The sequence below is a fragment of the Heloderma suspectum genome, chromosome 1, assembly GCF_057233095.1.
Source record: "Heloderma suspectum isolate Gila_16-S chromosome 1, 16-S_ref, whole genome shotgun sequence".
NCBI lineage: Eukaryota > Metazoa > Chordata > Lepidosauria > Squamata > Helodermatidae > Heloderma > Heloderma suspectum.
Genome location: NC_139458.1, coordinates 241,081,776 through 241,101,514, shown reverse-complemented (window position 1 = coordinate 241,101,514; position 19,739 = coordinate 241,081,776). Strand labels below are relative to the sequence as shown.

Genomic DNA, 19,739 nt, shown 5'->3' with positions numbered 1-19,739 from the left:
GGCTTGTCTCTGGCATGGATGGCCACCTGTTCTCCAGCAGCTCATAGCCCAGGGAGGGTCCCGGTGGCGACTTTTGAATGGCAGAAAATGTGGGTCATGGGGCTGGAGGAAAGGGCTGGATCCAGAAGTGGGAACACCCCCCTCCCCCATTGAGCAGGCTGGTGGGGGTGGCAACATGCCCTCTCCATAATATTTTATAGGATTTAAAAAATTTCCAGTAGAAAAATTGGAAATTTGGGGGTGGAGGAGAGAATGGAAAAGACCTATGCCCAGAAATAGAGCACCTGCTTTGCATGCAGAAAGTCACAGGTTCAATCCTGACATCTCCACCTAGAGCAAGGAAAGAATCCTGCCTGAAACCCTGGAGAGTTGTGACCAGTCAGTGTCGACAATACTGGGCTATATGGACGAATGGTCTGACTCAGTTTAAGACAGCTTCCTATTTTCCTACCTTTTCGTTTCCAGAATGATGAATGAAATCCTTCTTAAACTAGTGTTTTAAAATAATATTGTTACAGCAAATGAGGGTGGCAGACCTTCTAGAGAAAAGATTTAAAGGTAGTAATGCGAAGTCCTCTTAGGGCATTACCTCCATGCCTCTGTAATCTCATGGAGGGGGAGAGCAGCAGGCCATGCATGCTGCCCCACTGCCTGTCCCCCACCATCCAGACATGAAGGGAATGTCTGTCAAGGGGATTGTCACTTTCCCATGGCTTAGATTTTGGGAGAGGTGGTCTCTTGGAGCTTCCTGCACGTCTCTTAACACAGGTAGGGGACTTGTTCAGCCCAATAGCCAAATTCAATTTTAGAAAAGCTCTCGGTGGGGGCAAAAATACCAAAAGCAAACAACACACACACAGAGAGACAAAAGCTGTTACTGCATTTACTAGAGAGGCATTTTAAACTTTTAGAATGGGGAATCCCTAGAGAGCCAGATTGGGACCCAGGGCGTGAAGTTCCCCATCCCTGTCCTAACAAAATAACCAGGTTGCAAGGTTTATCGGTTAGGATTGTGGTGAAAATAAGGCTACCACGTCGTAATTATACTCAATCCTAGGACTGTGGGGGCTGTGAGGCAAGTGGTGAAGTACCTTCAAATCACTACTGATCAGTACTATAAGACATCACAGTGGCTGCTTGCCAGTAATATCAGAGTCAACAGAACAAACCAAAGGGATTTCTGAGGTAACTGAAGGAGGGGACTGCTGTATGAGGAATATTCTTTGCTTTCAGCCATGGTGAGAGTAGCCCATTTCTGCTGCCAGTCAAGAGTGCAGCTGATGTGGCAATGTTTCTTTTGCCAGTAGTCTGGTACTGATGAGCAGTTTGGAATTTAATCCAGGGAGTCCCAGAGAAGACAAGGGAAGAGGGAAACTGCGCAACCTATGGTTTGGGTTGTGAACTGCAAATAGCACAAACCATGGTTTGGCATGATGTCTGAATGCAGCCTATATATACTTCAGATAATTGGACCTTGATAGCTGGCAAATATATTTTCTTTTAATTCACAAAATACTGCTTTGGATGGGCTATGGTTGAACATTGGGAGTGGAAGAAAACTAGAATGGATGTTACTCAGTGGTCATCCTTATGAGGGACATCCCTCCCTTCCTGCTGAAAACTATTTATTTATTTATTTATTTATTTTACTCCACCCTTCAAACATGTTCCCATGGTGACCTACAAAGTTTCAAGATAAAATATATAATTAAAGTATACAATCACAAGCTAAAACTATCAATTAAAATGGATAGCATGACACAGGAAGCAGACTAAAATAGTTAAACTTAAACATTTGCCTAGTGCTGAAATGACATCAGTATAGGCATTGGACAGGCATTCTAAATGTGGGGTGCCACCACTGAGAAGATCAGGTAGCCGCTCAATGCACCTGATAGCAAATGAACCCAGAGGGTAGCCTCTGCTGAAGAGTTTAATGTTTGGACAGGACATGTGGGGACAGACAGTCCTGATCCCAAACTTTGAAGCTTTAAATGTGAATACCAGCTTGGAAATGGACTGAGAGTCAGTCCATTTGATGGAGGAATGGCATAATAACACCCTGTCCAAATTTTCAAACAAGCAGATGTATATTAAACTGCAGTTTCTGAAAGGTCTTCAAGGGCATTTATAGCACATTACAGTATTTTAATCTGTAGATTACCGGAGCATGGATAGCCAGGCTATCTCTGCTGTAACTGGTAAAAAGGACTTTGTACTACAGAGGCAATTTGTGTCTACTGCAAAACGGTGAGCCTGGTTCTTCAGGTGTTGCAATCATGCCTAGCACATCTGCTTACTCATTGGGACAAATGAACCACGCACCAGCAGCACCTCTATCTGGTCTCAGTTGAGCTTCACTTTATTGGCCCTCATTCTGTCCATTAGTGCATCCAAGCACTGATTTAGCATCTCTGTTGTTTCATCTGAATTGGATGAAAAAGATAAATAGAATGGGTGTCATCTGCATATTGATGACACATCATCCTAAATCTCCAAATGACCTTACTCAGCAGTTTCATGTAGATGCTGAATAGCATGGGGAACAGAACTCTGCTGAACTCCATAGATGCACAAAGGCCAAGGAGCTGAGCAGTAGTCCCACAGCACCACCTTCTGGAATTGGCCCCCAAGCAGGAATAGCACTACTGTAACATAGTTCCTCCAGTTCCTGATTCAGGCAGCCTTTCCAGCAAGATACCTTGGCAGATATTGGTAAACAATATGCTGTACAGTTAAGGCAGAATGTAAAATAATGCCAAGGGAAAAGCCACATCTCACTAGTCTTGAGAAAACGTCACTATTTGCTTCTGGGTCCAACTCAAAAGTGCCGGTGCTTATCTTTAAAGCCCTAAATGGCTTGGGACCCAAGTTTTTGAGGGAGCATCTCTTCCCATACCCAGTTGCCTGTATGCTGAGGTCATCAGTCCATGCCCTGTGCTAACTATTATCTCTATCAGAGGTGAGGTATATTTTAACTAGAGAGAGGGCTTTTTGACAGTGGTGCTCCCGAGGGGGGTTCGCCTGATGCTAACTTTTGTTGTTTTTAGGTGTTGGGCAACCAGGCATTTTAAACATCTCAACTTTGAACAGTGCTTTTATCTGCCAGTTATTGAAGGAACTGCGTTTGTTTAGCATTGAGAAGAGAAAACCGAGGGGGGATATGATAGCACTTTTCAAGTCCCTAAAGGGTTGTAATACAACCTTTCTCTAACATCTTAAACTGTAGGACATGAAATAACGAGCTTAAATTACAGGAAGGCAGATTTCAGTTGAACATCAGGAAAAAAATTCCTAATGGCCAGAGCAGTCAGACAATGGAACCAACTGCCTAGAGAGTTGGTGGGCTCTCTGTCACTGAAGGTATTCAACCAGAGACTGGATGGCCATCTGTCAGGGATGCTTTAAAATAGATTCCTGCGCTGAGCAGGAGGTTGGGTTCAATGGCCTAAATGGGCTTATCTGACTCTTAAGATTCTATTATTCTACATGCAGCAAGCTTGATGCTACAAAGCAGCAAGCTTCAGGCTTGCATGTCCTCCCCCCTATTGTACACAGAACCTTTAGTGTGAACTGCTGCTTATGTGGGTAAATGGCTCAACAAGTAGGTCATGCAAATTATCTGTCCACCTTCTTTTCCCAGTGGAGAGATAATGTATGTGAGCACGGTCTATTACCCATGTCAGAATTTATGTACATAAGCGTATTAAATGCTCCACACATACATGAAATAGTACATGAGCCCAAGGCTCGCTCCCATACCATGCTACACACACACACACACACACACACACACTATGAACTAGGGCTGTGTGTGAATTAGACCTGTGTTGGCAATAGCTTCATAAGAGCTGCTAATTTGACAATGTTTCAAATTGTTGCTTTTCTCCAGCAGTCACAGTGCTTTTGCTGGTAATTGGCTCACCTAATACCCATAAACCAGCTGTCAGCTCTGCAGATTGCTCGGTCCGAAGGTACTGGCTAGATTAGCAGAAGGGAAGCTTCATGTACCTATATTACTCTTACATTGCATTTTCTCTTCTGTCCCAAACAAGAACTTTGTAAAATCTGAATAAAAGTATTAGGGCATAATCCTATTAGGGCATAATCCTATGCATGTTTAGACAGGAAGAAGCCCTACAACTCCTAGCATCCCTCAGACAGTCATGCTGGCTGGGGAATGCTGGGAGTTGTAGGACTTTTTCCTGTCTAAACATGCATAAGATTGCGCCCTTAAGAAGATAAATATCTAACATACACTTCTTAGCATAGAATACACTGCTACTAATTCATTCATATAGTCTTGTCATTCTCCTTTTTGTGAATTGCATCTCATAGTTCCACTGTGGTGTGCAAAAAAGTTCCACAAACTCAAAATCTTTGGGATGGGGATGGGGAATAGGTGGGGGTGTTCCATTTCCACCAATAAGATGAATTTATGGATAATGATTTTAACCTACTCTGTAGTGACAAATGAATGTTTAAAAATTCTGCCAAATGATTACACAATAAGCATTTTTTCCTTAAATGCTGAACACTCAACAGCCAAAAGTTCTATGTTTATTTGTGTCAGATGGCCTTGTATTTGATATCAGTCCCTACGATGCTTGAATACAGTGTGATCTTACACTATAGGTTCAACTTACTGGGGTATTTTAAAGACCCCATAGCTCAAAGATGTGACAGATACAGCTGCAGCTCCACTTGGGTTTGTTTCATTTTGTTGACACACATTTGATGGTGTAATATTATCATTCGTTGAGACTGGAGTATTGGTGACTTCTTGCTGTCCTGGATCACAATTTGGTCCTGATTGTGTTGCACATGATACAGAAGGGGAGTCAAAAGAGATTACTTGTAGGATAAAGTTACCAGCTAAATCTCCTTCATTTCCTTGACATCCCACATTTTGCTTCCCTGGTATTGCCACTTGTAATGCTGCATCAGCTGGCATTCTGCTTTGGTCTTGTTTCTGCTGCTCAGCTGCACGTCTCATAACCTCTTCTGCGGAGGGGAAAATAAAACGTAGTTAGAGAAGAAATTGCTACATTCATACTTTGTGCTGGAAAAATGACATGCATTCCATGGAAAAATGACATGCATTTGGGAGGGACCATAGCTCAGTGGCAGAGCACATACTTTGCATGCAGTAGGTCCCAGGTTCAATCCCCAGCATCTTCAGGTAGGGCTAGGAAGGAATCCTGCCTCAAACTTTTTTTTAAAATCTATTTTTATTTTATTTTTATAAATGAAATAAACAATACCAACAACATAATCAGAATCTTCAGTTTCCAGCAATACAGTATTCTGGGGGGGGGGGGGGAGGATAGCAAAAGAAGAAGGGGAAAAAAGAGAGAATAAGAGAGAAAAAAAGGGATTACATCTAAAAGCAAACCAAATATCCAAATATAAATCCAATTACAGATTACACCTATACAGCACTCTTCCAAACATTGCAGGTATTATTAAATCTTTAATCCGCTGCACCACAAACGATGAACCTTATCTTTCAGTGTCATATCATAACCTCAGTTTTATAGCAAAGGAACGGGAGCAAACAATCCATTTCCATTGGCCATATATTACCATTCAATTAACACGTATTAATAAACATTAAAGGTTTAGCCTGCAAGGAATAGTAATAATCATAATCCCATAGTGATGTTAATAATAATAATAGAAAGATTTTCTTAAAAGAAAAAGATAAAAAACAAAAAACAAAAGCAAACCATTTGTATATTTTAAGTAATATCATATCTAACAATATATTTATATGTGTACACACACATATACACACAAACAGGGATTTTATTACAATATAACATAAAAAAGGAGAAAGAAAACAGAAATATGCAAACATTTACTCTGGCATACTGCCTAGACATCTTATCAACTATAACCCAAGCAGCGCTACAAAAGAACAGTAAAGATGGCTAAATTCCAACTCAGGAGACTGAGAGAGTTGGTTCCCTTGTTTCAGTTTTAATACCACTAAGGAATGTCTCCTGCCTCAAACCTTGAAGAGTTGCTGCCAGTCAGTGTTGACAGTACTGAGCTAGATGGACCAATGATCTGGCTCTATATAAGGTGGCTTCCTACGTTCCATCACATGAAGAAATCACAGCAAATTCAGATGTTATGAGTTTCAGAAATTATGAAAATATATGAAAGCAAGTGTGTGCAAATGGTCCTGTGTGACAATTCCACACATCCTTTTACTGTGTATATATATGTGCTGATCAAAGCATCTCTATATATACATGCAGTAAAATGATGCTGTTGTCGAATCTTCGAATCTTCGAAGATCATGCCTGAATTCAAAAAAAAAAACATCGCGGAGAAGCCCCGATTCTGCGAGGATAACGCCTTAATTTTTTAAAAAAACATCCGGAGTGAGGGATAGGAGGGGGTAAAACTTAATCTCATTTGAAGGGATAGAACAACCCCCTGCTCAGTGCAGGAAGGCTGATTCCCAGGTGGTCGCCCATCCAACTACTGACCAGGGCCGACCCCGCTTAGCTTCCAAAATCCGACAAGTGCACGCACATCCAGCCCTTTGCTTGTTGCTGAGGAAATGGGGGCTGCTGAGGAAGCTATGCGATCAGTAGCTGGAAGAAGACATGGGGCCATCGAGAGCTGTGATTGGACAGGAGGGAAATATAAACACTGCCGTATATGGACAGGCGGGGGAGGGGACTACGAACAGATACGGTAGCGAAGCCAGAAAATCAGAGCACATTAAGGGGAAATACCAGGATATTAGGGTATTGAAAGCGGGAGCACGGAAGTGGGAAATTCCGGTTCCAGTTCGAGGCGGGTACTGCACAGTGTGAAAGGCAGGCAGTGAAACCTCACTGGAAGCGAAAAAAGGGGGTAAGTGTAGATCCAGCCCTTGACAGCTGGCATGGGGAAGAAGGGCCTTGGCGGCACCCCAGCCCTCTCACCCTGGCCTCCTCCAGAGGAGAAGGACCTCCCAAGGAGGCCAGGATGAGAGTGCTTGGAGCTGGCTGCACTGAGGACTCGGCAGTCAAGCCCTCATGTGCATAAAGCACAAGGGCTTGATGGAGTCCTTGGCACAGAGAGGAGGGGCGGCTCGGGCAGCTTAGTGGGCAGAGCGAGTAGGGTGGTCCAGGCTGGGGGGAGGGAGCTTGTCAAGCTCCCCCCGCCCTGGACAGAGATGGGTCCATCTATCGCTAATCCTCAATTTCAGGACTGCACTCCATTTTTGTGCACTATATATATCTACCTATGCTACAATAGATATAACAAAACAGTTTTCAAAGTTGTATGTATACAAGCTTATACACATTTTTGACACTACATTAGTATTAGTGATGTAAACAACTATAATTTTCATATAATGACTAGTTTTGTGATTTGATGCAGGCTAAGAGACGGGCATAACATTTGTTATTTTAAAAGCTTTTGCTGATCTTTTCTTTCTAAATTCCACATCAAAGCCTAAGTGTTAAATGCAAATTCAATGCATTTACTCTCAGCTGGGACTCTCAGCTTCTCCTGAGCCTACTGCTGGGAGCAGCACTGAAAGTCTGAGGGGCAGGAAAGGCAGGAGGATTTGGAGTAGCGGAAGTGTTTTCTTCAGATTCGTGTGCACACCCCATCTAATTATCGATAAAACACTGAGTTGAGCATAAATGAAAAATGCATACTCTTGCACCATGCTTATATGTTGTTAAAAATATATCTTTTATTTTGTGAATTTGTCTGCTGTGTTGCTGGAAAAGGGGAGGGGAAGCAAGGAAACCGGTAGTGGATTTGGTTTGTGGAAGGACATGATTGTGGGGTCTTGTACTGAAAATCTTGCCTATGCTCAGAAGCAAACTGCTCCTGAATGTTAAGTGTGGGGGGGGGGCAGGAAGCTGTAGTTATTCAGTGCTGAGGGAAAGATGCCGAGACTGAAATTTTCTTTCTATATTCCAGAATTTAGTCTTGGTACTGAAACAGACTTCTAGGCTGAATTAGGTGAGGTGAGGTCTCAGCACAAATTACATCAGGCAGAGTGTGTAGGGAAAGGAGAGGCTGCAGTCACTTAGTGAGATGGGAAAGGTACTCTGCAATACTGAGAAATACTGTTTTATTACTTAATTATTTCTGCTTAAGAATTCTGTGCCATGGATTTACTATTCTTGGGCACACTTATTCTGGTGCCTTAGTGTTCTCAGCTGCAAAGTGGGATCAGTGTCCCCTGAAGATTAGAAGTGCAATATAGTATATATGTGTGTATTATATACAGGGATGAACAGGCACCCCCCATCCAGGTTCTATGGGCGTGCCGATCCCCTGCCCCTGCTTACATGCCCTCGCTTGCACACCCCTGGACCCACACTCCCCCCCCCCGCTCTCGCTGATGGGTCCTGGGTGAGTGCTCAGTGAGCAGGGTGACTCAGTGAGCAGGGGGAGGGGGCAGGTTGAGCAGGGGCTCAGTGGGCATGGCTCAGGGATGCAGGCAGGGGAAAGTCCACTGGACTCCCAGACCCAATTGGCCACCCACGTCATCCCTAATTATATATGTATTGGCTTGCTGTGTAGTGTATGGCTTACCTCACTACTTTTGATATTTGGAACCATCTGCTTGCATGCCATTTTAGTTCTGGCCTTCTATTTCTGGCACATTGTGTCTAGGGGGGGACGTTCATGACAACTGAATGAGAAGCGCGTTGCAGTATTATCCAGATTTTCATGGAATTGGCTTTGGTCCATCAGGGACACATGAAACAAGAAAAGCCTAGTGTAACATACCTTTGAAATCTGGTTTTCACAGGTCACAGAGCGCTTGAAAGGAACATACTCCAGGGTTGGCTGGGGGAAGCAGAACTGAACATTATCAACCCAACAGGGGCTGCTCAACCAATGAGAGAGGCTTGTTTCCCATCCCTGTCCAGGCTCCCCCCTACTACTACATTATTATGAATGGAGACTAACTAATTCAAAATTCTGAAGGCTCCCCCTTGCTACTACATTATTATGGAGAGTAATTCACAATTCCATTCCAGCAAACTGTCACAGAATTATCCCCCCCCCATTTCCCCAGTGTGTGCACTTTTGCATGAAGAAGCCAAAATCCCTGATTCTTGAGTGCAGCATCTGAAGGCTCCCTATGAGAGCACCCCCCCCCATTTCACCCCATTCCAGCAAAGTGCCATGGAGTTATAGCTTCCAACCCTTCTTTCTCCTTCCCTGGTCATTTCTCCCTGCTCACAATCACAGGCTTCTCTTCTCTTGTGTTCCCAAGACCATGCTAGATTGTTACAGTGATAAAGCCCTTAGCATCAGGGAAAGGACTTCACACAGGAGAAGCAACGTAACACAACTTCAGAGAAGTGAAGTAACAAACATCAGAGAAGTGCATCATCACAGAGGCTAGTTACTCCCATTGGCAAAAAGGAAGTGCAGCATGATTCTGAAAGCTCAAAACAGGCAAGCTAGTAACTTTAGTTACCTAGGTTACTGAGGGCACAGCCAGGTGAAAGACACACCCCTCAGAACGCCCCAATCACACCGAATTTAAAACAGAGGGATGGGCACACAGCAGCTGAACTGCAGGGGAGCTGAATTAAAAAAAAAACAACAGAGTAAAAGTATCCTGCAAAAATGCAGCTTCCCCACAGGTAAACTTCAGGGTGGCTGTGGACTGGCCATGGACTGGCCATGATGTCATGTGCTGCAAAGGACCTCCAAATGGTCCCAGTCTGCAGCAAATCACCCATGAAGACAGGATGTGTCTTCACAAGACTTAGATTGTGTTAGCCCCACCATTTCCACCAGGGCATGTTGCTGGGCTGCCAGACTCAGCCTGTAGCACCACTTATTAAGAGGAGTGACACTGTTTCCTTCTGTGAAATGCTGAAGGCTGAGGTTTATGCTAAAACTACCTATTAACCATTATTGAAGCTTGAGTAGAAACAGACAATTACCATTCCACAGTGAAAAAATCTCCATGTCACTTTGAGTTAAATCTGTTGTTATAAAGCCAATATTAGGTGGCTGCTCGACATCATCTTGACCAGTGATGGCAGGGGCTTCACTTGTTATTATGGGCTGAGGATCATCTGGTATAAATTCCTCAATGATGACATCATCACTTTCATTAGGACTCAGCGGTTTTGTTTTTGGAACCATGCTTCTCATCTCCTGTATGTTTGAATTTATAGTCTGTCCAGCAGCTTTCCTCCAGGAGCTTTGATTATCTACTAATTCCTCTGCAAAACAAATATCCAAAAAAATGACATTCATTATATTACCTCAGATGAAAAATAGTGCTACATCTTACATGAGAGACATAATCTAGAAGTCTACTTCTGGTAAAAATTAAAAATGTATATTTATACTGTGCATCCATAGGAACTCCCTAAGACAGTTCTTTAGAAGAGGCTAGCAACAAATCTAAAAGTCCATCTGAAAATATCTCATCAGCTAAAACTGATATTGTCTCCAGAATAAGCCATAACACCATCCCACTGTGGTCTACAGTGATGAAAAGCACTGGCTGGAACTACCCAAAATTTTGGTTTAGCTGAGGTCTATTCCATGGAGATCTAACCTCTACCCCAGACAAGCACCAGAAAAATTTGACACACACACACACAGTTCAGGAACTACATTTTTCTAGGAACTAATACTCCTCTGGAAGCCACAGATGGTAGGTCTAGATTGCTGCATCACCTCTTCTAACACATTTGTAATAAATGAAGTTACACAAATGTCTTAATTGGGTGCTGCAAAATCTGAGGTTTTGCAGAATCAGAATTAGTTGGCTGGGAGAGGTGTGGTGGTAGGGAAAAGAAGTTGGAGAACTTAGGCTGGAGTGGGAAGTCATTCATATATAAAGTTGGGACTCATAGAGCTTTTCTACATGAGGCTGTTAATCTGCTGTATCTACTTTCGGTTTTGTCGCAGAATTGAGATTTGACCACTACACAAAGAGCATTTCCTTTCCTGCTTTTCCACTACATAACCTCTAGGTGGCACTATGGTATAGCAGAATAGCGCAAATACACATGTGCAAATAGTGTTTTCTTTTGCTTTCTTTAAACAATACCACATTTCCCCTGCTCTAAAAAAAAGTCGCCGAAAGTGCTGTTTAAAAACAGACGCAAAACCAGAAGGTCCTGACATTGTGTAAAGAACACATAAAAAACCATGAGTAGGAAATGATGAGTGCAAAATAAATGCCTTGTGTAGAAAACGTCATAGTGAAAGAACAGGAAGCTCTGCAAGAAGACAGATGTCCTGATCAACAGAAACTGTCATTCGGTTTTTAATACTTTAGTAGACTCAGCCAGGCACTTTGCCTTTGCCTACAATCTGTATCTGTTTTATTATTATTTTTGTACTCTGATGTATGAAAGAAGAGACTGTGCTACATTCCATAGAATGCAATTGTGTTGCACCCATGTGGATTTCTAGAACCTGTAGCTATGGGGGTTGGACTTGATGGTCTTATTGGCCCCTTCCAACCCTACTATTCTATGATTCTATGGAAACATAGGTTTCCCCTCTAACTGGATTCATGTTGAATTATAGCAGTCTTCCCCCACCTGGTGCTCTCCAGATGTTTGGGACTACAACTCCCAGCATTCCTGACCATAGACCAAGTTGGCTGAGAATGATGGGAGTTGAAATTCAAAACATCTGAAGGGCACCAGGTTGGGGAAGACTGAGTTATAGGTACTTAAGCACAGCATGAATGTATTTTTGTGCATAATACAAAGAACGGTTCAACAAAGACAACCATTTGAATAGAAATATTATTTTCCATACCATATGATTCTGTGACATCCATGACATCATTATCCTGATGTGGCTGTGACAGTTCTGCTGCACTTGCATTGTAAACTATGAAGCTGACATCCATTGGTTCAAATGCACTGCTGTCACAAAGCTGGCAATGGCAAGTTGTGGGACTTTGTTGTGCAACACAATAACTCGTGAACTTTGGAGGATCGTGTTTGACCTTTGATGTTTTCTGGGGGGGTTCTTCCTCTGGTTTACCTTTACTTACTTGATCCATAGCCTTGTTACTTTTTGTCCCTGGTGATTCTAAAAAGGTGAATGTAAGAAATGCTGTTAAACTTAGTTTCATCTATAAAAGGATAGACTATAATAAATGTTCTTATATTTAATAGTTAAGGATGCAATCCTATGCATGTTTAGACAGAAAAAAGTCCTACAACTCCCAGCATTCCCAGCTGGCTATATAATGCTGGGAGCTGTACGACCTTTTTCTGTCTAAACACCTGAAGAAACTTTTCATAAGCTGCACTCCTTTACCCATTTACCTGGAGTAAGTTCCACTGAACCCACTGTGATGTCGTTTGGAGTAAGACATTCATAGGAGCAAGTTTCTTGCTGTTATCGTTTTAGCTTCCATCCGTCTTTTTTACACGTGGAAACTGATGCCAAGAGGAAGCATGGAGTTCTAATTCTAAAAGGGTAGCTAGGCTACAATTCTGTACACACTTACCTGGGAGTAATTCCCAGTGAATGTAACGGGACTTACTTTTGAGTAGACACATGTAGGATTAGACTGTTAGGCTTTTGTGCAAACACAACAAGAGTTATGCGGTACCTTAAAGACTAACACATTTATTGTTATGTGGGATAAAGCCCGCTTCTTCAGATGTATTGATGGATATATATGTACTAGATGGTGGATGTATGTACATAGGAAAGTGAGGAGAAAACTATTTTGCAAGGTGAGATCAAAAGATCGACCAACACATTCAGAAAGCGAAGATACCATTTGCTCAAGTGCATCCAGCAACTCTGCTCCACAGCAGAGAAGGGGACCCAGGTTTTCTAGGTTCCAATCTAATACTTCAAAGCACAGGAAAATGTCCTATCTTCATCTTGCTACAGTGTGCTTCCTTTAATACACCATACAGCTCAGGAGTGCAAGAGATGGCAAACGTTTCATGATCCTTTTGGAGAACATTCGAACAGTGAGTCTGGAGGCACATTTAAAAGTAAAGCTTGTTTGTTATTCTCTTGCGCCCAAGAATGCTATAGCACAGCCCCTTGCGGTGTAAGACAGCAATAAGTAACAGCGTCAGCTCTTGGGGTTAGGTGATGATAATGCGCTTTAGACTAAAACACCACTATCCAGCTGATGGAGCCAGTGTGCATTAGAAAAGCCTGGTGGAGTTGCTGGGGAGTGTCAGCAAGCATGTGGGTAGCAGTTATATGGTAGACAGTTTTCAGGATGATGAAAACCAGTGTAGGCTGGTTTTCATCTGGATAGGGGTGAATGCTCCTTCCTTGTTCTCCTCGACCTCTCAGCAGCTTTTGATACCGTTGACCACGGTATCCTCCTGGACTGCCTGGAGGGGTTGGGCATTGGAGACACCGTATTGCAGTGGTTCTGGTCCTTCCTCTCCGGCAGGTACCAGAGGGTAGCACTGGGAGAGGAGGTTTCGGACCCGTGGCCGCTCACTTGTGGGGTGCCACAGGGTTCCATCCTCTCCCCGGTGCTATTTAACATCTATGTGAAGCCACTGGGGGCTATCATCAGGAGGTTTGGGGTGTGGTGTCATCAGTATGCGGATGACACGCAGCTCTACCTCTCATTCAAATCTTCACCAAGGTTGGCCGTAGAACCCCTGTCCAAATGTCTGGAGATGGTGAGTGGCTGGATGGGGAGGAATAAGCTGAAGCTGAACCCTCACAAGACCGAGGTACTTTGGGTGGGAGACAAGAGGAGGCTGGGGATGTTGACCTGGTGTTGAATGGGGTACGGCTACCCTTGAAAGACCAGGTCCGCAGCCTGGGGGTCATTTTGGACTCCCAGCTGTCCATGGAGGCTCAGGTGTCAGCTGTGAGCCGGACAGGGCTGTATCAACTCCATTTGATACGGCGGCTGCATCCCTTCCTTCCTGACCATCTGCTCCCATCGGTAGTACATGCCCTGGTCTCCTCTCGTTTAGACTACTGTAATGCGCTCTACGTGGGGTTACCCTTGAAGATGGTTCGGAAGCTGCAGCTGGTACAGAACGCGGCAGCTCGCCTGATTAAAGGCAGCCACCGGCGAGATCACATCACTCCAGTGCTGAAGGAGTTGCACTGGTTACCAGTTGTTTTCCGGGCCAAATTCAAGGTGTTGGTTTTGACCTTTAAAACCCTATATGGTTCCGGCCCAGCCTATCTTAAGGAGCGCCTCCAGCAACACCAGACAGGCCGCTTAACAAGATCAGCCTCGGATGGCCTTGTCTGTGTCCCATCATCCAGGACAGCTAGACTAGTGGGGACGAGGGAGAGGGCCTTTTCTGTGGTGGCCTCCACTCTGTGGAACTCCCTCCCTAGGGAACTCCGCCATGCCCCCTCTTTAATGAGCTTCCGCCGTGCATTAAAAATGTGGTTGTTCTAGGGATGTACGAATCCCTTACCTGGCTCTGAGCAGGGGCATCCGCGGTGCGGGGGAGGCGCTCCGTCCCTCCCCCCGGAATCCTCAATGGGGGGGGAGGCGCTCCATCCCTCCCTCCGGAATCCTGCCCGGCCGGCTCCACTCCGCAGCCAAGCCGCAGAGCCGCCAGCCGGCTCCGGCCACCCACAGCCAGACATCCAGCTGCTGGGCAGCCCTGTAGGGACGCAAATGGCCACTGTCGTAGCCGCCGTAATTTGCGTCCCTGTATTGAGCCGTGACAGGCTACATAAATATTTACGTAGCCTATCATTGCAGGGGGGAAAAAAAACCCAGCGTACACAAATGGCGGTAGCCGCCGCCATCTGCGTACGCTCGGGTTTCCCCCCCCCTGCCGTGATAGGCTATGTAAATACTTATGTAGCCTATCACAGCTTCCACAGGGACACAAATGGTGTCCCTGTGTTAGCCGTGATAGGCTACGTAAGTATTTACGTAGCCTATCACGGCTAGGAAGAGGAGGAAGCGAATGGCGGCCAGGACAGCCGTCATTTGCAAAGTAGAGCGGACGGGAGGACGTAAGTGCTCCATTTCGCATGCCTTTCGTGGGTTGGAGGGGTGGGGGCTTCATTCCGCAACAGATTTTGGGGGGCCAAATGCACTGGCATTCGGCCTCACCGAGATCCGTCACGGAATTCTCTGACATCCCTAGGTTGTTCAGGCAGGCATTTGGGGTGGGTTAGGGTATTTTAGAAAACGTTTTTATTGTAGAATTTTATTGTTTTAAACTGTTTTATTATATGCTGTACATCGCCCAGAGTGGCTGGGTGACCAGCCAGATGCGCGATTAATAAATTTAATAAATAAATAAATAGGCTTCAAAGATCTCCAAAATGATCTGAATGGACAACCAAACTGCAAAAGTGGTTGAATCTTAGTAATGCGCTTCGGAGCCAAAAATCCGAACTACGCATATACATCAGTAGGATCTAAACTGCTGGTGACTAACCAGGAGAGAGATCATTTGATTATAGTGGGTAGCTCAATGAAAATGGCAACTAGCGTGTGGCAACTATGGAAAAAGTAGGGATGTACGAATCACTTACCTGTTCCGGTCGGGGCATCCGCTGGGGGGGGAGGCGCTCCGTCCCTCCCTCGGGAATCCTTGACGGGGGGGGAGGCGCTCTGTCCCTCCCCCCAGGAATCCTTGACGGCTGGCTCCGCTCCACGGGGATTCCACGGAGCTGCCGGCCAGCTCTGCCAGCAACCGGACATCCGGCCGCTGGCTAGCAGGGACGCAAATGGCAGCTGCCGTAGCTGCCACTGTTTGCATTCAGCCGTGATAGGCTACATAAAGACTTACGTAGCCTATCACGTCTGGGTTTAAAAAAACAAACACGCGTATGCAAATGGCGGCGGCTACGGCCGCCTTCCTTATTTTTGGCCGTCTTAGTCTACGTAAATATTTACGTAGACTAAGACGGCAAAAATAAGGGGGAACGCAAATAGCGTAGTGGGCGCTATTTGCATTCCCTTTATTTTCACCGTCTTAATCTACATAAATATTTACGTAGACTAAGATGGCGAAAATAAGGGGGAACGCAAATAGCGTAGTGGGCGCTATTTGCGTTCCCCTTTATTTTCACCATCTTAGTCTACATAAATATTTACGTAGACTAAGATGGCCAAAAATAAGGAACAGAAATAGTGGCGGCCATTGTTGTTGTTGTTGTTCAGTCGTTCAGTCGTGTCCGACTCTTCGTGACCCCATGGAACAGAGCACGCCAGGCCTTCCTGTCCTGCGCTCTCTCCCGGAGCGTGCTCAAGTTCATATTCATTGCATCAGTGATGCTATCTAGCCATCTCATCCTCTGCCGTCCCCTTCTCCTTTTGCCTTCAGTCTTTCCCAGCATCAGGGTCTTTTCCAGAGAGTTTTCTCTTCGCATTAGGTGGCCAAAATATTGGAGCTTCAGCTTCATTATCTGTCCTTCCAATGAGCACTCAGGGTTGATTTCCTTTAGGATTGACTGATTTGACCTCCTTGCAGTCCAGGGGACTCGTAAGAGTCTTCTCCAGCACCACAGTTCGAAAGCATCAATTCTTCGGCGCTCAGCCTTCCTTATAGTCCAGCTCTCACAGCCATACATTACTATTGGGAAAACCATAGCTTTGATTAGACGGACCTTTGTCGGCAAGGTGATGTCTCTGCTTCTTACTATGCTGTCTAGGTTGGCCATAGCTTTCCTCCCAAGGAGCAAGCGTCTTTTAATTTCATGGCTACAGTCACCGTCTGTGGTGATCTTGGAGCCCAAGAAAGTAAAATCTGTCACTGCTTCCATTTCTTCCCCTTCTATATGCCAGGAAGTGATGGGGCCAGATGCCATGATCTTCGTTTTTTTAATGTTGAGTTTCAAACCAGCTTTTGCACTCTCCTCTTTCACCCTCAACAAGAGGCTCTTGAGATCCTCTTCGCTTTCTGCCATTAGGGTGGTATCGTCTGCATATCGGAGGTTGTTGATAATTCTCCCAGCAATCTTAATTCCGACCTCTGATTCATCCAACCCGGCATTTCTCATGATGTACTCTGCATATAAGTTAAATAAGCAGGGTGACAATATGCAGCCTTGTCGTACTCCTTTCCCAATTTTGAACCAATTGGTTGTTCCATGTCTGGTTCTTACTGTTGCTTCTTGACCCTCGTACAGGTTTCTCAGGAGACAGGTAAGGTGGTCTGGTACTCCCATCACTTTAAGAATTTGCCACAGTTTGTTGTGATCCACACAATCAAAGGCTTTAGCGTAGTCAATGAAGCAGAAATAGACGTTTTTCTGGAATTCTCTTGCTTTCTCCATGATGCAGCGAATGTTGGCGATTTGATCTCTAGTTCCTCTGCCTCTTCGAAACCCAGCTTGTACTTCCGGTAGTTCTCGGTTCGCATACTGCTGAAGCCTAGCTTGTAGGATTTTGAGCATCACCTTGCTGGCATGTGAAATGAGCGCAATGGTGCGGTAGTTTGAACACTCTTTGGCGTTGCCCTTCTTTGGAATTGGAATGTAAACTGACCTTTTCCAGTCTTGTGGCCACTGTTGAGTGTTCCAGATTTGTTGGCATATTGAATGCAGCACTCTAACAGCATCATCTTTTAGGATTTTAAATAGCTCGGCTGGAATACTGTCATCTCCGCTAGCTTTGTTGTTACTAATGCTTCCTAAGGCCCACTTGACTTCACTCTCGAGGATGTCCGGCTCAAGTTCAGTGACCGCACTATCATGGCTATCAGGGACATTCAGATCTTTCCTGTAGAGTTCTTCTGTGTATTCTTGCCACCTCTTCTTAATCTCATCTGCTTCTGTTAGGTCCCTGCCTTCTTTGTCCTTTATCATGCCCGTCTTTGCACAAAACGTTCCCTTGAGATCTCCAATTTTCTTGAAGAGATCTCTAGTCTTTCCCATTCTGTTGTTTTCCTCGATTTCTTTGCATTGTTCATTTAAGAAGGCCTTCTTGTCTCTCCTTGCTATTCTCTGGAACTCTGCATTCAGTTGGGTATGTCTTCCCTTTTCTCCCTTGCTTTTCGCTTCCCTTCTTTCCTCAGCTACTTGTAAAGCCTCATCAGACAGCCACTTGGCTTTCTTGCATTTCTTTTTCTTTGGGATGGATTTCGTTGCTGCCTCCTGAACAATGTTACGGACCTCCGTCCATAGTTCCTCAGGCACTCTGTCTATCAGGTCTAATCCCTGAAATCTATTCCTCACCTCCACTGTATATTCATCAGGGATATGATTTAGGTCATACCTGAACGGTTTAGTGGTTTTCCCGACGTTCTTCAATTTAAGCCGAAATTTTGCAAGAAGCAGCTCATGATCTGAGCCACAGTCAGCTCCAGGTCTTGTTTTGACTGACTGTATGGAGCTTCTCCATCTTTGGCTGCAAAGGACATAATCAATCTGATTTCGATATTGACCATCTGGTGATGTCCATGTGTAGAGTCGCCTCTTGTGCTGTTGGAAAAGAGTGTTTGCTATGATCAGCATGTTCTCTTGGCAAAACTCTATTAGCTTTTGTCCTGCTTCATTTTGTACACCAAGGCCATGCCTGCCTGTTATCCCGGTGATTTCTTGACTTCCTACTTTAGCATTCCAATCCCCTATGATGAAGAGGACATCTTTTTTTGGTGTGAGTTCTAGAAGGTGTTGTAGGTCTTCATAGAACCGATCAACCTCAGCTTCTTCGGCCTCCGTGGTTGGGGCATAGACTTGAATTACTGTGATGTTGAATGGTTTGCCTTGGATTCGTACTGAGATCATTCTATCATTTTTAAGATTGTACCCCAGTACTGCTTTTCCCACCCTTTTGTTGACTATGAGTGCTACTCCATTTCTTCTAAGGGATTCTTGCCCACAATAGTAGATATGATAGTCACCTAAATTAAATTTGCCCATGCCTGTCCATTTTAGTTCGCTGATTCCCAAGATGTCGATGTTCAATCTTGCCATCTCATGTTTGACCACCTCCAGCTTACCTTGATTCATTGATCTGACATTCCAGGTTCCTAAACAATATTGTTCTTTACAGCATCGGATTTTCTTTTCACCACCAGACACATCCACAGCTGAGTGTCCTTTCGGGTTTGGCCCAGCCGCTTCACTCTTTCTGGCGCTACTTGGAAATACCCTCTGCTCTTCCCCAGTAGCATATTGGACACCTTCCGACCTGAGGGGCTCATCTTCCGGCGTCATATCTTTTAGCCTTGTGATACGTTCCATGGGGTTTTCTTGGCAAGAATACTGGAGTGGGTTGCCATTTCCTTCTCCAGTGGACCACATTTTGTCAGAACTCTCTGCCATGACCTGTCCGTCTTGGGTGGCCCTGCACGGCATAGCTTATGACTTCCACCGCCATTTGCATACGCGGTTTTTTTTTTTTAAAAAAACCAGACGTGATAGGCTACGTAAGTCTTTACGTAGCCTATCACATCTATGTAAAAAAAACACAGATGCGACCAGACTGCAAATGGCGGCGGTGGCAGCCAATTGGAAGACGAGCCGCTGCCGCCGAAGCCGCCGCTGTAGCCGCCGCCATCCGGAACATCCGCCCCAGGTAAGTCTCGTCCCTGGGAGGATCCGCGGGGGGCAGGGGGGTGGCAGGCCATTCCGCCATGGATTTCGGGGGGCCGAATGCACTGGCATTCGGCCTCACCGAGATCCGTGGCGGAATTCTCTGACATCCCTAGGAAAAGGGCAAATTCCATGCTTATTAGGAATGGGATTTTTAAAATACACATTGTGGCTAGTATTCCAATGCTAGACTGCTTGTGGGAGCTACATGTTTGGATCATGTTATTCCTATTCTGTATCTATTATGT

The 19,739-nt window shown here is 44.8% G+C and overlaps 1 protein-coding gene across 1 annotated transcript in view; it reads right to left on the bottom strand.

Moving 5' to 3' along the window:
- Window positions 1-4,527: 4,527 nt before the first annotated feature.
- LOC146358858 (dual specificity calcium/calmodulin-dependent 3',5'-cyclic nucleotide phosphodiesterase 1A-like) overlaps window positions 4,528-19,739 on the bottom strand; it is a 56,241-nt gene continuing 41,029 nt past the window's right edge. Inside the window, exons 12-14 of the mRNA XM_084830299.1 lie at window positions 11,782-12,060; window positions 9,936-10,220; window positions 4,528-5,004 (exon numbers count right to left, since the gene is read on the bottom strand). Of these exons, the coding sequence (XP_084686425.1) occupies window positions 4,643-5,004; window positions 9,936-10,220; window positions 11,782-12,060 (926 nt within the window). The 3' untranslated portion in view covers window positions 4,528-4,642. The remainder of the gene's footprint in view (window positions 5,005-9,935; window positions 10,221-11,781; window positions 12,061-19,739) is intronic.